At 42.1% G+C, this 21,508-nt stretch overlaps 1 protein-coding gene across 1 annotated transcript in view; it reads left to right on the forward strand.

Moving 5' to 3' along the window:
- LOC147684524 (extracellular calcium-sensing receptor-like) overlaps positions 1 to 21,508 on the forward strand; it is a 59,311-nt gene that overhangs the window by 22,057 nt on the left and 15,746 nt on the right. Inside the window, exons 2-5 of the mRNA XM_086939685.1 lie at positions 1,342 to 1,633; positions 9,779 to 10,579; positions 10,796 to 11,023; positions 19,291 to 19,414. Coding sequence (XP_086795811.1) covers positions 1,342 to 1,633; positions 9,779 to 10,579; positions 10,796 to 11,023; positions 19,291 to 19,414 — 1,445 coding nt within the window. The remainder of the gene's footprint in view (positions 1 to 1,341; positions 1,634 to 9,778; positions 10,580 to 10,795; positions 11,024 to 19,290; positions 19,415 to 21,508) is intronic.

Below are 21,508 nucleotides of genomic sequence, written 5' to 3' on the forward strand. Positions count from 1 at the left end.
CATAAGAAAATTGTCTTTTAATGCCCCTCACTATAGTAACCTCATGATCGCAGGAGACTTTAACCTTCACCTATGTGGGGATCCGCGGGGTTTGAATTTAAATGACATGGGCTGCCCCCGCTCAAAGGGTATGAACTTAGAACATACTAAGTAGGGAGACATTCTTAAATCCCTAGTAGATTAGTTCGATCTAATCATGGCCATGTGCCGGTTGGACCAAGGAGGGAAACCTATCAGCCTATTAGGCTGATAATATTTAACAATATTAAACCAATAGATGTAAATGGCTATTTAACCAAAATTGTGGCATAAGCGGACGATGTGGGATATTTTATTCTTAAGGTTGTTTCTACTAATATTTCTATTGGAAAGGAGGTCCCTTGATTTACAACGAATTCAGGATATCAATTAATTATGGGCAAAACCCAGATTAGTTGCTTCAAATTTTGTCAAGTACATGATAATCACATAGTACCATCAGCTCCTATCAAGGGTAGAACATAATTACTAATTTAAATAATGTGTTTCAGCAAAATGATTATACTCCACAAAGTTAAGCTGCGCCTGAGAAGTTGGCATGAAGATGGAGGTCTTGTAAAACTGTATAGATTTTATGCACAATTCAATACTTGAGAAAATGATGAAGCAATCTATGCAGAGGAATCACCAACGTTTTTGCTTGTGAAAATAAGGTATACAACTTTTTTTAAACGTGTCATACACCAAATAGGTTATATAAATTAGGATCTCAAAATCAATCCCAATGTCTTAACAAAGAAGTTGACCAGATTCCCATGTTCACCTTATCACTTCTTCTAATAGATGTTTGGGAAAAGTATTAAAAGGCTAAGTGACATCTTATATTCAGACTCAGTTAATCCATGCTGGGCCTGCTCAATTAAATACTGTTGCACTAGTATTAAAATGGTTAGCCAGACTGAGTCTGCAGATCAACACATCAGCATTGAGTGTTAATAGCTGGAGACTAGTCACTAACACATTAAAAGGTCGGTCGAGTTGGGCTATCTTTCAAAGAATATGAGGACCGTTAAAAAACTGGTTAGGTCTTAAATAGGATGAATAAATGAAATGCATTTTTATTATTTGTAACTCATTTATAAATAGAAAAAAACATGATTTAATGTTGCTGGGTTTTTTTCGAGTTATAACTGTGATTTGTTTTGTAGGAATTATTGTGTTTTGTATTTAGCTATGTAATTTTTTCACTTTCATAATGCAAGCACATACGTTTTGAAAAGTTGGCTATGTCTCATTTTAAAACACTACATTGTTGAAATGAATTCACAGCTGTTTTCATATGCATTTTTGTGGTTTCTAAAGAATTCATATAGCGTTCTATCAAAGTGTCCTTGCCATGGTGTTTGCAATCAATGAAATCAATAAAGGTCCCAATTTTCTACCTAATATCACTCTGGGATTTCGGATTTATGACTCTTGTCATTCAGAGATGTCAGCTATTGGGGCAACCCTTCAGCAGCTTTCAGGAGGGAAGGTGACAATCCCCAACTACCTCTGTCAATCAAGCCCAAAGATGGCCGGCTTCATTGGAGATGGCCCATCAACTGGAGCCCTCCCTATGGCTAACATACTTGGCGTCAACTCGTTTCCTCAGGTAAGAGAACAATCTAGCGTGGATAAAGGAACAATTAAATTGTGTATTTAAATATAATGAACAGGCTTTGGTTTTGTTTAGCCACCTTCAATAAATACATAGGGCCTTACTGACTTTGATGGTCCTCCAACTGCACCGCCACTGTGCCATCCGCTGGTGGACCGCGGAAGCTGTGGTTCGCCCACCTACCAGATTACAAGTTACATTTTGGCTGGTGGGTGATACTTTGCTTGTCTCAAGATGGTGGGCTGTCAGCCACCATGAGCGAGCATACTGCGCATTCCTGCATGTTGTGGCATACATGCCACACTGTGCAGGAACTGGGGGTACAAATCCAGGAGGGCACAACATGTGCCACCCTGCATGAGCCCCCAGATCCAGGAGCAGCAGCAGGGCCTCCTTTGTCACCTCTTTCCCACCCTTTCAATGGCAGGTTCACGGCCATGGAAGGGGTGGCAGACAGGTTACTCGTAATATGCTTGGTGGTGCCGCCGTGGCACTGCCAGCATATTGCAGCTCTCTGACTACTGCATCCTGGATCCCTGGTGGTCGCACCAGTCCTGTAGATGTCTGATTACCCAACTCGTAATACTGCAGGCAGACCTGCTGTCTGGCAGTGGTCGGACCGCCACTGCGAGTACGGTAGTCATACGGGCCGCTGTTGGACCACCCTATTCATAATGAGGCCTATAGACAGCAAATTATAAAAGTTTACACCTAAATATATCTGTGGAATAAGTGTCATGTGTTAGTTGTGCCCATCTTTCTAAAAGGTGTTTTTTGTACTCTTTACTTAAGACAGGGGTGAGAGTGACTCATCCTTTTATCAAAAGAACTCCTTGTGACTAGGCTTTTTTTCTTCCTTTTATGAACCTCTTTATGAGCATGGTGGATTTATGAGGGGAGATTCTGGTGCCAGACATAAAGGTCCTGATTACAAGGGTGGAGGTTGTAAGGCCGCGGCACTAATGTTGGCGGCAGTAGATCTGCCGCATTACAACTCTAAAAGTGGCTGCAGGGGAGGATCACCAGCTGTGCCGAGGAACAGTCATTCCCTGGCGGTGTTGGAGCAGCACAACAATGTAAAATGCTCAGGTGGACTGGTGCCGTCATGCTGAGCATATTACGGGTTCCTGCACTATGAGCAAGAACACATGCCCCCCCGCCATGGGGATACATTCAGGGGGGCCCAGCATGTGTTCCCCTGTCTGTATTCCAGCAAAGTTCCAGCACTGCATGGATGTCACTGTCCGTGCCCTGCAGGAAACTTTTTTGCTGTTGCCATTGCAATGCCTGTTTTCTAGCACCTGGCAGAGTGGGCTAAAGAACGGTGATGGATTAAACCCAGATCTTTTGACTGGGTGTGAGTGTTTGATTGATTCAGATGCTCCGTCCATCATCACCCCCTTTTGTACCGCTTTTGGCCGCCATAAGTGTGGCAGGGTATGCTCAGACGTGAGTCCCTTGCTCACTTTGCCACTGGATTCAAGCAAGCCGGGCTGAAGACGGCTGGAATGCCAGAAACCGGTCCTCGGAAGCTTGTTTCCGGTCCAGGGAAGACATGGCTTGGCAGTTCGGGCTGGACTGTTCCCATGAGGCACAGGGTCAGACTGATTTGCATATAGCCATGTCTGAACTGGGGTGGCAGAGTGGGCTAAAGAATGGTGATGGATTAAACCCAGATCTGGGTGTGAGTGTTTGATTGATTCAGATGCTCCGTCCATCACCACCCCCTTTTGTACCGTTTTCTAGCACCAGGCACCACCATGGGAGAGGCAAACGTACCATCCGCCGTACACAAGTTCAGCTCGTAATAAGGTGAGCGGTCTTTGCGCTGCTTTAGCGGTGCTGTGTCAGTAGAGAGCCGGCGCAGCACCAACAAACTCGTAATCGGCCCCATAGATACAAGCCAAGTATCTCCTTGCCAAAATTTGGCCATTACAAGTATTTGTTCCTGGAATACAGAATATGCATGAGGGCCAAAACAGTTCCTTATCTGGTTGTTTATCCCAATTCTGAGGAACATTATGGAGATTTTGACCACCTGCTCTGCCTCAGGCGGCGGCCCATTCTGGAATGTCCCTGTAGTTTTACTTTGTGTGAAACCTCACCCAGCAAAACTGTGCCTGTTTTCCTCTACCTGATAATTTCAGGTGAGGGCACCTCAGACGCTGTATTTTCTTAAGGAATACTGTGGTGTTGTCGTATCATGCCTGGAATCAGGAACACTGCTGGGTTCCGACCACGGAGTTACCTTCATTTCAAATACCTCTCTGCCATTCACGTAAGGAGTGCCCAAGTGTGCATCTGGTTTAATAAGCGAAAAACTCCTTTGATTTTCCAAGACAGAAGAACACTAAATGGAAGTCGAATATTTGAAATGTTTTCTTCCAAGATGAACCAAATGAAGAATTGAATAATCAAAGGATATTGTTGTTGAAGATCTCTGAACAATTATTCACTGACTTAAAAGAATTACCAATTCAGAAAAGAGCAAAAGAAAGGTCCATATAACTGTAAAAAAAACTTGCAAATGTATTTAACAAATGCCACAACAGCATCAGGCAAATTAAATGAAAAATCTAGAAAACATAGCTAGACTAAACTAAATAAAGTCTAGTAAACATATAGGTAGACAGATAACAATTTTATTTCATTTGGAATCATACAAAATTCTGACACATTATATAGTTGTTGCAAGGTGTCTTTTGGCAGGGTCAAAGTGTGGCTCAATGGTTAGAGCGGCAGACCCTGCTGCAGAGGTCTGGCCCGGGTCCAGGGTTCAATTCCTGCCTCAGCGGGTCTTGGGCTCAATTTCCTCAGACATGATAATTTTCGCCTCGGTGCCTATTCTAATCATGGGTCCCACTCTGCAACTCTGGGCAATAGCTTGCTTAAGCTCCACAACAGCCCAAACAGCGCTAGGATGCCTGGCTGCACCTTGGGGGTGCCCAGGAGTGGGCGCCTCACAGGGAAAAACCAGGAAGAGTTCCACAGCGGTATGCGTACAAGCGTCAGAGAGACCCCATGTGGAGTGATTCGGGCGCTATACAAGTACTACAGCATATACATTTACATCATCATAAAATCTGGTTCTCCTGTTTATGCAACTATAAATGGTGTTTAAATAGCAGCTCCTCAATGTAGTATCTTCAGCCAATAGTAATATTTATTATATGTTTCAATATTAAATAATCTGAGAAAAACTGTTTCTTCCACCGACTTTAGAAGATAATTCACAGGTTATAAAAAGTAAAGCTGGAAAAGTTACATATGTGGCAATATAAAAAGGCCTCTAGAAGTCTATGAAGCAAATGTTTACAATAGCTACATGTGGGGGAGGAGTCTGGCCGCTGAAGAATTTGGCCTCCTTACTTTATACCTTTGCTGCCTGGAAAGGCCAAAGGGAAGCCAACAGTGCAACCACAGACAGGGCAGGGCACCTTGCTGCGTTTACCATCGCCCAAAAACACAGCATAATCATGGCTGCTTTGAGGTTGGAATGAGTGCTCAGGCGTGCCTGCTGTCTTGTGCACCATACAGGCCTGCCACTCACAGTCACACAACCTAATGGGGGGCCTTGGAACACGCCTGCCATCACCCCACACTCCAAAGAAGAACATGGGACACTGGAATGAAGCTGCTGGTGTGATGGGTTCCTCAATACCACAGTAAAACCTCTCTTTATCTAGGCCTCCCCTCCTGAGCCTGATGTATGGGAGCATTCGGGCCTGTTATAGATGGATATGCCCCTTCTCATCACCAGGACCTAGGTGGCCCTGCCTGCACAAGGGTGGCACAACTGGGCTAACACAGTAAACCCCCCTCTTTGACATTGACACTAACATGCTCCTGGCCAACACAACCAACTGCTGAAAGCTGGCACAAGGAAGGGTCAATCCCCACTAAGAGGCCTTAGATATTTCCCCTACCACGGGGGAGCAACCAACATGCCAAGAGTCTCCACACAAAAGCTCCACACAGAGACCCCTTGCCTTCATCCCACAGGTATTGGTCATTCCCACACCGACACTGGGCTCTTATCTGAATCAGCTCTCCTTCCCCAACCCATGGGCACACAGTGACCACTGGAGGCAGCAGTGGGACCCTCTATAATCGACATCGGAAGCACCCTAAGGCACACTTAAGTCCCCAGTGGCCATCTGAGTGGACCATTAACCACTGACTGATGGGGCTCTTTTACTTCATCCCAGGAGCCAAACACATATGTAAACTGACTACTATGGCGTCCAGTAAACCTTCTTGGCAGCTGCTTTTCACTGAGGTAGTCTCCCAAGACAAGTCTTACACCAACGCCACACCTGAGCACCCGGAACATACAATGGATCTATTTCTGAAGGAAATCAAGGTGGGGGGGGGGGGGGGGGGTCACAGGCTTGCGATCATAGATGCAAAAATGATGAACTTCACTGCCAAAATGAAATCCATCCAAGCTGATTTACTTAAGTGATCAATGTTTGAAGACACTAGAGGCATGACAGAATCATGCCCCCACTGGGGACACTGACCTCTAGTGCCTGCTCGGGGACACTGCGTTTTTTCGATATCCTCTGCCAGCTCCTTCCCCTCTACTGGAGCTAACCTTCCCCCCCAGTCGTAGAGATTCAGAGTGTCCATAAGATTTGCTCTTCCAGGCTGGCCACCATCATGTGGGTGAGGCCTGTCTTAGCCTGCTTTAATCAACATAAAAATTCTAATGACGTCCTGCACCCACGACCATACGTCTACGAAGGCTACAAAATGCACATTTCAGCTGACCTCTCTGAAGAAACAAATGATAAAGGAAGACCTATCTAGCACTAAAGTCTCTGCTTTATCAGTGAGACATTATGTTGGGCCTCTTAGAACGCGCACAAATGTGGTTTATGATTGATGGATGATCACAAGATGTCTATGAACTGGAGGAACTGCGACCCTTCCTCAATGGCATCCAAGACATGGCCATGGACACCACCAATGCTTTCCTGGCCATACCCCCATTGTTCATGGACTGCATTGTGCCTCGGGTCAAGAGGCACCATCACAGGAAGGCAGGGACCAGAATAGGAAGGCTAGATCCCAAAGAGGCAAGGCTAAACAGATCTGAACAGCAGTGGACCTCCCACATGGCAGGGGTGATGACAAATCCCACTTCCCATTGAAGAACGGACTGAAAAAGACTGACCCACTATCCCATCAATCGCTCTGTGGGTTTGCCCGCTGCCAGCAGGTGAGTATGGCCTGCAAGTTGCTCTTTATTATACTTTAAAGTTCTTTACTCTACTTTCATGTGCTTCCTTGTGCCCCCTGACATTCCCAGAGTTGAATAAACATGTTCTTATTGCACTGAAATGTTGAAAGTCACCTGTATACTTTATACACTGTGTAGTTGATTCTTTTGATTTTTTTGCTGCTTACTGAAGTTATTATAGTTGATATCTTGCTCCATGTTCTCTTATCACCTGCCCTGGCTCATATGATGCTCTAACCGATGGGTGATGGGTGGGTTGGCCTGGAGTTGCTGCTTCTGTCTCTGGTGGAGGAAAATGACTGGCTCATTTTGCCCTGCTGTGGTATCCTGCATGGGAAGAAATCTCCATGGGCTGTATGTACTGGCCTCCTGTTTTGGAAGACTCAAGGACATCAAAGTCTTTCTACAGTGTGCTTTTTTTATTGAAACTTTCCGTACTTACTGGAAGTCCTTGGTATGGAGAGAAATGCATTGGGCTTTGATCCCTGTAAAGCGCCTGTGTTCTTCACCTTGGGAGGCTCTCTTGCGCTCCCTTGATTGCTATTCGCCATAAGCACTGCGGGCCAGAGTTTGGGGCTGAGCCCCCATCCACTGTGGCCAGCAATATTAGGAAAAGCCAAGAGCGGCCGCTTGTCAGCAAAGTGAGTGCCACAACCAGCAGCTACCAGGCCGGCACCGCCTATGTGGGAGCAGTGGCCAGAAGAAGGACCGTGGGCCACCAAAGCACTGCCAGACCAAGACACCACGCCGAGTGCCTAAGCGCATCCGTAGCGAGAGACGGCTGACCAAGAAAAGCGGGGAAGCTATCAGAAGAGGAGAGAGCCGCAGCCCCACCAGATTGGTGCACAACTGCCCCATAGAAGTGGGGGCACTTAGAAAATGAGAACTGCAGCCACACTGGAGCGGTGTGCGACCACCGGACTGATAGGGGAAACCCTCTGCCACTCCTCCAGGGAAGCCGGATAGGCCGCACAACAAGCGTCCTGTGAAACCCGACCAAGTGAGTGCCCTTCTCCCTCTTCTTTTTCTGAAAGTCTCTCACTGCGGCACCACTTGAGTGCAAGCAGCCACTATTCCTTGCATTTAGTGAAGGAGGCATTTCTAAAACGGTTACCACACAACTATTGGTAGCATGTAGGCGTTTCTGTAACCTGGGCTGTGAAACTAAGTGGCTTGGTGTATCAGCAAGACCTGCATTTTAAGGATTCCCCATTTCCTGAAGGGTCAAAGCAATGCCTATTTGCTAATACCTGTTTCCTAATGGTCCATGACATGTGTGGGTTATGATTATCCAGGATATGCATATTTGCTAATACCTATATCCTAATGGTTTACAACATGTATAATACCGAAGTATTCATGTTATTGCACTATTCATACTTATGACAATTGCCTAGTTGGGATTGTGGTCTAATGCATTTGACCAATATTAGAAAGTGCTATTTGTATGTATACCTTGTGTGGAGTCTCATTTGTGGTGTGCCTAAGGGGTCAAATCAAATCAAAATCAAATCTAAATAGCTTTATTCGGTGTAAATAAAACAAACACCATAAAAGCACGCTAATACATTAAAACAGAAAAAACATTCACATATTACATCATAATCCATAATCAAAGTTAAAATCAGATTTACTCATTTAGCTTTTCATGGGGATAAACTAAGTATAGAATCAATAGGGTATTAATACATGAATGTATCATGAAAAAGAAATACAATTGTCTCTGTATATACAATATCATGATCCGTAATCAAAGTTAAAGTCAGATTTACACATTTAGCCTTTCATGGGGATTAACTCAGTATAGAATTAATAGGGTATTAATACATGAATATATCATGGAACAGAAATACAATTGCCGCCATATATATAAAATAAGGTGCTAGTGCTTATAAATGCATACAATTATATGGAAACATATGTGAAGAAATTACAGTTGTTAGTCTTGTCTTTCGTATAACAGTACATATGCTTTTCTCTTCCTAATAGAGAGTTGTACAAAACGAATGTCAGAGCTCATCATTTTCACATTATCCAAACCGCAGACAAAGTTAAAAGCATTTTTATAATTAAAAAGTCTGTTTCTTAAAAAAAAGGGGTTTTAAAACTGATTTCCGGATACCCATATAAGAAGGACAAAAAAGTATGAAATGCAAAGTTGATTGTAAGGTTTTACTGTTAAATGGGCAAGGTGGTAATGTGTGGCACCATTTTTCAGTTTTTGGAAAGGCTATTAAATAATGTAAGGTGCCAATCCATAGCCTTGTCAGGTAAAATCTATGTTGTATATTCCTTGCCAAGTATAACTGAATGCCCCTCATCAGCAGGCGTTCACAATAACTAGCTATACTCTGTTTTTGACTGGCAACCCTTTCCCGTTTCTGCTCCATTGTGGTTAAGTATCTTAATTTCAAATTACTTTTACTATAATCCTGTATGGAAATAGGATTGTTTTTATCAATATTTACTTCACATTTCATTAAAAGTTTAAAAATGTCCTCCAGCCATGGTATTTTAAAACTGTGGTCAAGGGCTAGGCAATCCTTTAAGGGGTCACTGCTGTGTATATGTGTTGCGCAAACACTTTAACCATTGCCTCTAAATCATCAGTTAATTAGCTTGGCAGTGGGCACTGCTTTGCACAAGGCCGTTTTCTCAGGACAGCTTTGATTTTTCAATATGAAATACATTTTCAGTGTATATCAAACTTATGCAGAACACTCCTACACAAATCAAGTGTTCCGATTGTGAATTAAGTACATTTTGCTCATTGTTAAATCATGCATCTCTAAATGGTGAGAGTACATTTGGAAGTCAATTATTATTTAGTGAATCCGCCCCTGTACATCAGATTATTTAAAAGACTACTATAAAGTTTTTTTCATGCTCAACAGATAAGTTATGTTGCATCGCTCCCCATCTTGAGTGACAAAGTGCAATTCCCGTCTTTCCTGCGGACAGTAGCAAGTGCCTCTTTCCAGGCGGATGCTTTGGTGCAATTACTGCTCCACTTTGGTTGGACCTGGATAGGAATTGTGACTGCCAACAATGACCTGGGTCTCTATAGCAGCCAGATGCTCAAGGAAGCAGCAGCACAAAATAAGATCTGCATAGACTTTTTTGAGACTCTTCCAACACAAATCAGCAAGGAATCCTTAGCCCGCGTCATTGGAATTGTGCAAAAATCCACAGCTAAAGTGATTGTATGTTACACCTATGTAGTGCACATCACTCCAATCCTAAAAGAGATTTCTATACAAGGGATCACTTCAAAGCTTTGGATTGGGGTTACAACCTGGGTTCCTTCAACTATATTTAGCAGGCGGGACTTGTGGGGAACTTTGAATGGCACATTGGGACTCGCAGTGTACAGTGCAGAGATCCCAGGCTTCAATGAATTCTTCTACAACATCCACCTATTGGAGCAGGTCTTCAATTGTAAATTTGTGGAATCATTTAGTGAAATGAAAACAGAGAACATGACCGATGGGGAGACACTCTGCACTGGGACAGAAAAGCTACAATCTCTTGATGCTTCTGTTTATGAGATAAATAATTTCAGATTCCCTTTCTCTGCCTACATTGCCATCTATGCCTTGGCCCAAGCCCTGGAGGATCTTCTACTTTGTAAACATCAAGAAGGTCCTTTTGCTAACAGATCATGTGCAGATCCTAAGGATTTTCAACCATGGCAGGTTAGAACCCAAGTTCATTGTGTGCATGTTGTTTTCCTTATATTTCATCAAAAACAGTGTGAGTAGTATTATAACTTTAAAAGAAAAATAGCCTCAATCCAATAATCTAATCAATGAAGCTCAACATGACCCTTATATAAGAATAGCAGTAAATTAATATATTTGTAATATTCTTCTCTATCTCTGTGTAAATTACTTTTTATGGTTTGTGTGCAGATGCTGCTCTATGTGAAAAATGTTCACATTACAGCCTCTTCTGGGAGCCAGTTCTTCTTCGATACATCTGGAGAGTTCCCAGCATTACTGGATTTATTATATTGGCACATGACATCCAATGACACCACAAAATATGTGAAAGTGGGGACCTACAATGCTAGTGCTCCTGTGGACTTTAAGATGGTCATTGATGAAAGTGCCATCTTTTGGGGTGGAAAACACATTCAGGTGAGAAAGAGTCTATTTTCTTCTGCGCAAGAACAGGGGAGCTGGCCCTGGCCTACTGGTGAGGAAATGTAACAATCCTGCAGCACAGCAGGGTTTACCATACTATTAATTTACCTTCGGCTTACTGGTTCACTAAAGCACAGTCAAAACAGTGGTTGGAATGAACAATTTAGAATGCACATCAATGTGCAAGGTGGCATACCTATCAGTACAGAATGCAATATAATGACATTGGGAATGTGTATTTTTTGTTTTAGTAACATTGATACAACAGTGTTCTTATAAATAATGGAATGAATCACATTTAAATAGTACAACACATTGTGGCACATTGTTGAAATGCCACAGCATATTGCATTGGTAAAATCTGTCTCCTAGTTTGATGCAGGTAACTGTGTTTGAGACCTACAGAGAGAGAGAAATAGTGGCGGAATGTAATGAAGCGGAATGTAAGGTCTGCGTCACATGCTCAGTACACTACTGGCGTTTTAGAGAGCATAGGCATGTGAGCATTTACCTGCAGTCTCGGACACAGAGACAGCTGAAATGAGACAGGTTGTTGATGATGATCTTTACATATTCTTGATACTAGAGATGCTTGTTGTAATTCATTTATCAGATGAGCAAATTTGGGTTGCTGGTTGAGGGGGTGAAATACTACTTAAGCAGCAACCACAAGGGTGAAACACAAGCAACCACAAATTAGCCTGTGTTTAATCCTCTGGTAGTTCGGCACAAAAGCAGTCAGGCTTCAAACAGTAATAAAATGAACACACTATATATGAAAAATCTCACACTATTTAGAAAAATAGAGCAAAACTTGATAAATGATTTGAAACCAAAACAAGAACAAAATCAGTAGAAAATCAGTAGAAAGGAGATATGCAAAATAGTGCCTAAAAGCACAAAGAGCCAATGGCGGGCATCTGGTTGCGCAGGGAATCACAAGTTGGGATGGAGCAAGGCACGAAATAGGTACCAAGTTAGGCCAGCTGAACAAGATTACCTTAAATCCCAGTTTCAGAGTACTGCAATGACCAGCATCCAAGATGCATAATGCAACCAAGGCCATGCGACGTCCTGGTGTGGAGATGCGTCACATAGTGGTGGTTCCAAGGAGCTGTGAAGCTGCGATAGGAGGTACTGCTGCATCATTGAGGATACTGTCAATGAAGGGCTTGCAATGCATTGAAGATGCGATGCACACAGGCCAGTTCTTAAGAAGTTGTGGTGCTTATGATGCAGAGTTCTGCATCATCATTGAGGATACCATCGATAATGGGCTTGCAATTTACAACAGACTGAGTGCAGGTGATAGGTACAAGATAGGTGAAGGATGTTCTGTCCCTGAAGCTTTTGATCAGAAGGTAAGTCAACTGAACAGTGGAGTAACTCTGAGGTTCCTGGGTTCAAAAAGCATGTCCAGTCCTCCACTCAGGTAGCAGGTCAGCAGGTATCAGGGCAGTAGTACAACAGAGTTGTAGATCTCCTGACAGAGAAGCACAGCAGTCCTTCTGAGTCTTTCACAAGTCCAGAGGTGTACTGAAGAGTTGGGTCTAATTATACAATAAATCAGGAGGTTTCCACCCCCAGAGATATTTAGAATAATATGCCTCCCTGCCTGGGTACCAGCTTGTCTTGAATCACAAAACACTTGTGTCAAACCCTTTGTGACTGTGCTCAGGCGGAGTCTTTTTGATGTACAAGTGTGGTAGGTGACAGCTCCTCTCCCTCATCATGTAAGAGAAGGCCTATCCTGCCAACACCTAGAGCCCCCAACTGTCAGCTAAACCTAGCTATGTGACCCAGGATACAAAGAGCAGCCACCAAATGGGTAGGACAAGAAAATGTTGAATTTCTAAAAGTGGAAAAGTGGAAAAGAGATCAGAAACAAATGGAGGAGGAAGGCGAAACATTTGGGGAAGTTCACTCCAAGGCTGACAGGTATAACAAGCATATGAGCACTGATGGTGAAGCTCTAAAGTGTTTCATAATGCACTAATTTAATTCAGCAGATGAAAACAGATCTTTCTAATGCTTAGTTAGCATATGGGAAAAAGTACCACAAGGTGTCAGTCTGGCTCCTATCTACTTTAAGCTTTAATCTCAAATCTCTTGGTGTAATCAAAAGAACTCAGGTTTCCAATAACAGCAATATTCCAATGACAGTAGGTTCATTAGGATTTCTTCACCTTCTTTGTCATTTCTTCACTGCATCGATCGGTGTGGTGAATTCACTGAATGAATGCTGAGCAGGTGCATTGCTTTATTGTTTTTCTCGGAATTCATTTGTTTTTTCTCTAAAGGAAACTTTCCCTGCAGTTTTTTAAACAACTGTGGTTATCACATTTGGAGAATTTTCTTTCTGCATCACAGAACCAATTTCTTATCTTTCTCTCTGAGACCCCTTTGCGAGGTATGGCAGGCATGAGCAATGAAAGTCAGTGACAGAAGCCTTGCTTTAGATCCCCTGGAGCTGTTATCAGTGTGAGTTTTGGCCATATTCGACTTTGGCTGCCATTTCAAGGGTTTCTGATGGGGGAGTCAGCTGGGGCTTTGCTTTGGAAACACAGCAGTTACCCCTAGTCTAATTTAGACTGTTGTGACGAAAGAGACAGTTCATTTAAGAGCAGCATCTCATGGCAATAGTACAATTGTATGTCAGCTTTTTATTAGTTATTGGAGTCCACTCGTTGCCTGCCCCTAGCTCAGATATCGGTACAAAAGGGCGTGGTGATGGACGGAGCATCTGAACCAATCAAACACTCACACCCATTCAACAGATCTGGGTTTAATCCATCACCGTTCTTTAGCCCACTCTGTCAGCCCAGTTCAGACATGGCCATATGCAAATCGGTCTGACCCTGTGCCTCATGGGAACAGTGCAGCCCGAACTGCCAAGCCATGCCTTCCCTGGACCGGAAACAAGCTTCCTAGGACCGGTTTCTGGCATTACAGCCGTCTTCAGCCAGGCTTGCTTGAATCCAATGGCAAAGTGAGCAAGGGACTCACGTCTGAGCATATCCTTCCAACTTATGGCAAACTAAGCGGTACAAAAGGGGGCGGTGATGGATGGAGCATCGGAACCAATCAAAAACTCACACCCATTCAACAGATCTGGGTTTAATCCATCACCGTTCTTTAGCCCACTCTGCCACCCCAGTGCAGACATGGGCATATGCAAATCAGTCTGACCCTGTGCCTCATGGGAACAGTCCAGCCCGAACTGCCAAGCCATGCCTTCCCTGGACCAGAAACAAGCTTCCTAGGACCGGCTTCTGGCATTACAGCCGTCTTCAGCCAGGCTTGCTAGAATCCAGTGGCAAAGTGAGCAAGGGACTCACGTCTGAGCATACCCTGCCAACTTATGGCGAACAAAGCGGTACAAAAGGGGGTGGTGATGGACGGAGCATCCGAACCAATCAAACACTCACACCCAGTCAACAGATCTGGGTTTAATCCATCACCGTTGATTACTTTCAGGTTAAGAGAAGCACTAAAACTACTTCAATGTCAGTACATTATTCCCTTTTCCCTTCACAGCCAAAGTTATGTGTGGCTAATTGTTTGAAAAAATATATTTCATGAACTGCAGATCTAATATTGCATTTAGCATCTCAAGTACTCATTTCCTTTCAGACGCCCTACAAGATCATTCTTTTGCTCACCACACCACCCCAGTTTGGACCCAACCGTTTTCTACATGGGGCAATCTACTTTCTTTTTTGTATCAAAGTATTTAGTTACATCACTCACATCTAACAATTCGCCAGTGACTTCCCATCACAGGTAGAGCTACTGTCATGTCACTCGCAAAGTTTTATATTTATTTATTTATAAAGTTTTATGTAGCGTGAACATGATCCCGAAGGATATCAGAGCATTTTACAATTTGAGGGAAAGGAAGGTAATAGTAGTAGTACAATCGTCAGAAGGGGTACCAACCTAAAACAAATCACATATGCATATCAAACAAAAGGTTATAATCGAAAGGGACAATAAAGGGTAAGATAAAAACCGGAACATAGCAAACTGGGAGGGGAGAAAAGTGACTAGTATATAGAGTTACTCTTGAAAATGTCTGAGGACCAACAGGTTTTCTGCAGAGTAGATTCCCTTTTACTGAAGATACTGGCGTTTTATAAAAAATCACACCATGGTATTTGCATTATCCCTATAATTTGGAATACATTCCCCCCAGCTATACACCGCTCTACATCTCATTTTATGCTAAATATGGAGGGTAAACCTACGTCAAAAGACATTGCCATACCTAACTCATTTAGGTCCCGATTCTCAAAGGTAAACTTAGACATTTGGTCTCAATTTAGAACAAACGTCAAAGTTTATGACTTTTATTATTCACAAAGGGCATTTAGCAGTGCAATCTTTATCCTGGCACTTTGGACGGTCTATTTGTCCACATTTAAAATCCAAGTTATCAATTTCCTCACTGTCACTTGCATCTACTTCATTTACTTTCTGTTTTAAGTTCTTCATCCTCCAGAATGAAGCAAAATGTACTCATTAAGATCAACTGCCTCAGTGTACATCTGGAAGGTAGTCCTTCCGAACCACAAGAGTGGAGCAGAAGTGCTGTTCTTCTCTCACCACTTAATGAAGTGCCACACACCCTTGCTTAACGTTCAAACACCTTTTCTCCGTTCATCCCATTTAATCGGGGGATTACCAGGACTACATAAGAAAAACAGAGGCGCTGTGACATTCTGCATGATAGCAAAAGAAGTGGCTCAACTTATTTACCATATGTTCCTTTAATTCTGGATAACATGCTACTACAATTACATACAAGCTATGCTATGTGAAAGAAACAAATTTACACATCACTGGGATCCAAGAACACTTATGTAGCGGAGAGTCAATGTAATAACACATATTGCAGATGAAAGTCAGAATAAATCATATGCACCAAAATCCCAAGGCCCAAGAAATATGTTTGTATGAACAGTATTTTATGTGTTTTCCTTATAAATATGAAGATAATGTACCTTTTGAGGATGAGAGACATGCCCATTGCAGTTCAAATATAACCACTATATGATTATAGAGAGGTATGGGTAGTATGCAGTGTGAAGGCGTGCCTATTGTCATGTACAACACTCAATGTGCCTTTTCAGCATTAAATACTAGTTGGCCAGTGGAGGTGTGTCTATTGCTGTGAAAACCCCTATGAATGCTGAACGTTGACCAGATACGGGAGAGGCACAGTATTTATTTATTTATTTATAGTAGGTAGTACATGCTGTGAAGGCGTGCTCATCGCCATGCTAGGCCCACCCAATGACCTTTGCTGACCAGAGAAGGCATGCCTAATGCAGTGAAACACTGCAGTGAATGCCAAAATGTGACTAGATACGGGAGAGTGTAACTGCAACAAATGATGGACAGAATGCTGAATGATTCAAACATTCTCCCCCAGTCAAGAGATTTGGGTTAAATCCATAGTTCTTTCAGGGAGGACCTGGCTGGGCAGATCGGGCTGGACTGTTCCAAGGAACAGGGTCTGCACTGATTTGCATATGGCTGGGTACAAACTGGGGTGGTGTGGTGTGAAAAAGAATGATGGATTAAACCCAGCTCCTTGTGACTGGGGGAGAGTGTTTGCATTGTCCAGCATCCCATCCATCAATTCTTTCTTTTGCATATGTCACCCTAAGTGGGAAGGGTATGCCCAGACATGGGTCCCGTTTTCACCACACCACCGGATTCAAGCTAGCCTGGCTGCTGAAGGGTGATGTCCTGAATCCAGTCCCAGTATGCTTGTTTCTGATCCAGCATTCCGTCCATCAATTGTTTCTTTTACATAGATATGGGAGAGGCTCCATAGGTGTCATGCCTATCACCACATGGAAACTCACTGCCATCAGGTAATCAAATGGGAAAAGACTGAATCTCTATAGGTAGCACCATAACATCTGTCTGCATTGATCTCTATGGACAGTGGAGCTAGTTTTAGCACATGAGCTCACCTCTCGTGTGTCAAGGCAGAGCAAGTTTATTGCAGCTCGCGACCTCGCAACTAATGCGGCGATCTCATAGGAAGAACCAGACAGTGTTAGTGTACTCTCCACTTGTGGTGTGATCTGTCACTTGGCCCACGTCTTGTAGTCACAGGCCCTTTTGTGCACATGAGCAGCAGACAACCTCTGCTCCCAAACCCACTGTATAAAAGTAGGTAAACACAGTACCTTAATATTAATGCAAAGAAGGTTTTTGTACGGTCTAACAGATTCAGAAGCGTGTGTGCAAAGGACACAATTAAAATAAAAATAAAAATAGAACAGTTATGCAGTTGAAATCTGATGTTGAGATGTCCTTTCCTCTTCACAATTTTAATCCTGTCGTCAGTGTTAAAGTAGCATGCATAACGCTTACCAGTAGAAGAGATGAAAGGATTTATTAGGTTCTTAATGCAGGAAAGAAATCTTAGCCATTCTCCTCAAAACAGGCCACCAGTTCACTCATTTACAAACAAACATTCTACTTAGAATTCTGCCAAGACAATTCCATGACACACAAGCCCACATTCTAAATGAGCTGGTGACAGCCCCAGTTACTACACTAACGTTGCAGTACTGCTTAAAGCCACTGGGACTGTGAAAGAAAGAAATCAGAGGGGGTTTGTAAAAACAGCGGTTGGATAATACTCACCTCCGTGTCTTTAATAAAATCTAGCCTTTCTGACACGAATGCTTGGAAAATATACATTTTATTACAAGTCTCATAATATTCATGGTTAAAGCATTGAAATTACAGTGTCAGAGAAATAAGCAATTCGTTTACAGTAAAAAGTCCTGAACATATTGACATTTTACCAATCTGCAGATTTGAGTATATCATGTAACCTCGCACCCGCCTGAAAAGCCAGAGAAGTCATAGTCCCTCTGGCTGAATGAGTGCCAAAGGCGTCAGAATTAATGCCAGCTAGAGACGAGGAAAACCTAGCCTAGTGTGTCAAGGTAGGATCAGAGCAAAAGACACACAGATGATGGCCGGAATTCAGAGCAAATCAAACTTTTCTCCACTAGTCAATAGATCTGGGTTAAATCCATCATTCTTTTGCTCACCATGCCCCCCCCCCCAGTTCCTGTATCTGGGAAAAATAGTACAATTGGAACTAACAGAATATGCCTCAGGCCTAACTAAAGCTTTTTTAACTTATAAACATGTTCCATGTTTTGAAACGGCAATAGATGAAATTACTCCTCCGTTGTCCCGCAAGCTTTTTTTGCAGTTTAGATACAAGACCCTACCAACTAACTCTTTCTGTTCGAGATGGTGCATGTATCCTCCTGTAGTTGATTTATGTCCTACATGTAAATCCTCGACAGAATCTATTGTTCATTTACTTTTTTTCTGTCCCCATTACGTATTACTGAGAAAAAAATGGATAATACCACTATGCAGACCTGTTGGTCCGGGCCACTATCTTGAAATCCTGAGGCTGATGTCTTCGGATGCCCGTAGATTGATAGTCTTCGGTATCTCCCGTTTTTTGTATGCTATGTGGGTCAGGCGGAAGAAGTTATTACTCTGATTCTTGTCTTTTTATTCATGAATTTATACTTATTATATAATAATTTGCCGCAATGTCTACTGATAACCCTTTCTTAATGATTTTATTATATGGTTTTATTGTCTTTTAAATGGAACCTGTGCTGTGATGTACTTTTTTGAATCTCTGAGATTGTAATAAAGTTTATATATGATATGGTAATGTAGCAAATGCCCTCAGTGTTTAAAACAATATAAAAGTCATAGGTTTTTATACAAGCCCAGTTCCAGAACTGCAGATTGCTAAGTTGCTGAGTACCAAGGTAACTGTATCTGGATTTTACCACATGCCTCTGGGGAGAAAGAAGAGAGAGAGAGAGATAGAGTGAGAGAGAAAGTTGGTGCATTATTTACATTCTTTGTAGCTTCCTAGTGTGAAAAAAGAGTATTACAATTTTCTATTCGCATCCAGAATTAACATTAACAATTCTCTCATTCTTACTAATATATTGGCAGAACAGTATATCCAACTGCCCTGGTTTGACTGTTTTTCAGTGATAATTCTCTGGAGGCCAATGGGTGTTGTTTTACTGTGGGTATCTTTCACATTTATTGGTAGTAGCATGATTTCCACAAGTTTGCAATAGGGCCTCAGATCCCATTGGAGCTATACAGTGTTACTAGTGATGGCAAGACACATCAAGAAAAATATTGTGGAGATTGATTTTTTTTTTACGTTTGTTATATTCTAGGTCCCTCTGTCAGTCTGCAGTGAAAGTTGCGCTGCTGGGTACAGAAAGTCTGCCATTATAGGACGTCCCACGTGCTGCTTCCATTGCGTGCCCTGTCCTGATGGGAGCATTGCCAATCAAACAGGTGGGATCAGTTGTTTCCTTACAGAAAATACATTTTCAATATTTGACTTAAAAATCTCAACTATTTCTCTAACCAGGAACATATATAAATTCCCCACCCTAAAATACTGACATTTTCTGGCACCTCAGAAAGAACATTTATTAGTAGCTGTAACAATATGAAAAAATGAGTGGACGTGTATGTTCAAGATAAGCGAACTTATTCTGCAAAGGGAGCAAAATTGGTAGTGATGCAATTGAATATCTGAACTACATACTAATCAATAAGCAACATTGAATAAGCTCTAAATTTAGGTATACTAAGCGGCTAAGATTTCCTAGTGGGATAAGAATGAAGTGGTAACAATTGTGATATACAACCTTTGTAACCTGTAAGATATATATATTCCTGTGTTCACATGACGGAAACCTTGTGGGGCAGCTCAACCTTTCGGTTTTCTGGAGATGATAAAATTAATAAATACAGTTGATTTGGGCAAGAATACCATCCATTATCAAGACATAATGCAATATTTCCCTTGAGTATGCATCCAAGTAAGATTAGAGATTCTTACTGCTACCAATACCAAGATTAAATCTGGCAACAATTACCATTTGATTAACAACCAACTTGAAATCTCCAAAAACAGCACCCATCCTGGTAGAGTAACTGGTTGGAAGGTCAGTCCTTACCTTGGGGAATCTGCCTTATTAAACTCAGACATGAGTACCATTTTGAGCTATTCAACAGAAACCATTTCAGCTTTGAATAAGAGTCGGTGGCTACCCATTTCACATTATCAGCTGTTTGAATACCTGCCTCTGGATTCCAGGATAAACAACAGGGTCACTTCATAACTGATTTTTTGGGTACTCATATTCCTTAGAGCAAATAAGGATGAAGATGCCTCTTGTTGTATCAACACCAGCTGTTGTAGCAACCTCATTGGCAAAGGCTTTGCAAGAAGACATGTGCACTCTCCTTGGGCAGGTACACTTACTGAATGAAAACTCATTGAAAGAATAAATATGTCATAATTGAACAAGAAGCAATGACGAGAAGAGTTTTTCTATAAACCATTCCTGTGGAGGCTTCTATGAATGGCAGACCTCCTATAATTCTACTCAAGACTATTCCTTGTTATTCTAGATATCAAAAACAAAGTTTCTATATAAATGTCTTTGCAATATTATCGTAATATTGTGTGTTCTTTATAAAATTGTAAGTAGATTGTGTTTATAAAATCATATATCCCTTTCTAAAATTGTAGATTTATGAACCTTGCACTTAGCCTCTGTGTCTTTCCCAAACTATCAAGCTTTCAACAGTGAAAGTGGCATTCAGCGCTCTGTCATAACTCTGGCTGTTACTTACCAATCAAGGTGAATGGATGTTTCAGAACATTGATTGCGTCTTACTATGAAAGAGGGATGAAGAATGAAAATGATGATTGAGAGATGATGAGAAAAATGGGCGATGGATTATTGTTGAAGGATAAGATTTAGGGATGAGAAGCAGGTACAATGGATGATGGACGAGAGATAAGAAATAGTAATGAAAAGCAGAGATAATGGATGAGAAATAAGAATGAGAAGTAGGGATGATGAATAGGGATGGAAGTGGGGTTCTTGGATTAGAAGTAGTGTTGATGAAAAATAAGTAGGGTTGAGGATTATGCATGAGGGAACATTGATGAGAAGTAGGGACTAGAAACAGTAAAGATGGATGATAGAAAAATAGTAGCAATAGTAGCTAATGGATACAAATAATGATGATTGATAAGGAAAAGTGATTTCCAGTAGGTTTGATGCATGAGAAGTAGGGATGTAAAATAGGGATGATGAATGAGCAGTAGGGATGATGGATTTGCAAAAGGTAGGATGATAGATGACATATGAGATCTAAGGATGATGGATGAGAGATGAGTAGTGTTGCAGCAAAGTACTCATTAGCTGACTGCATATTGCAAAAGCATAGCACCCACTAGGAAGACTATCAGTTCATTTTCTTCTGTAACCAATAGATAATTGCTTTAGAGAGTGGTAGTAATGTTTGGATATGACTGTAGAGTCTCTTCTTTTTCAAAGTATGATTACACACATGCCAGATTCACTT

This window comes from Lissotriton vulgaris, chromosome 10, assembly GCF_964263255.1.
Source record: "Lissotriton vulgaris chromosome 10, aLisVul1.2, whole genome shotgun sequence".
Taxonomy (NCBI): domain Eukaryota; kingdom Metazoa; phylum Chordata; class Amphibia; order Caudata; family Salamandridae; genus Lissotriton; species Lissotriton vulgaris.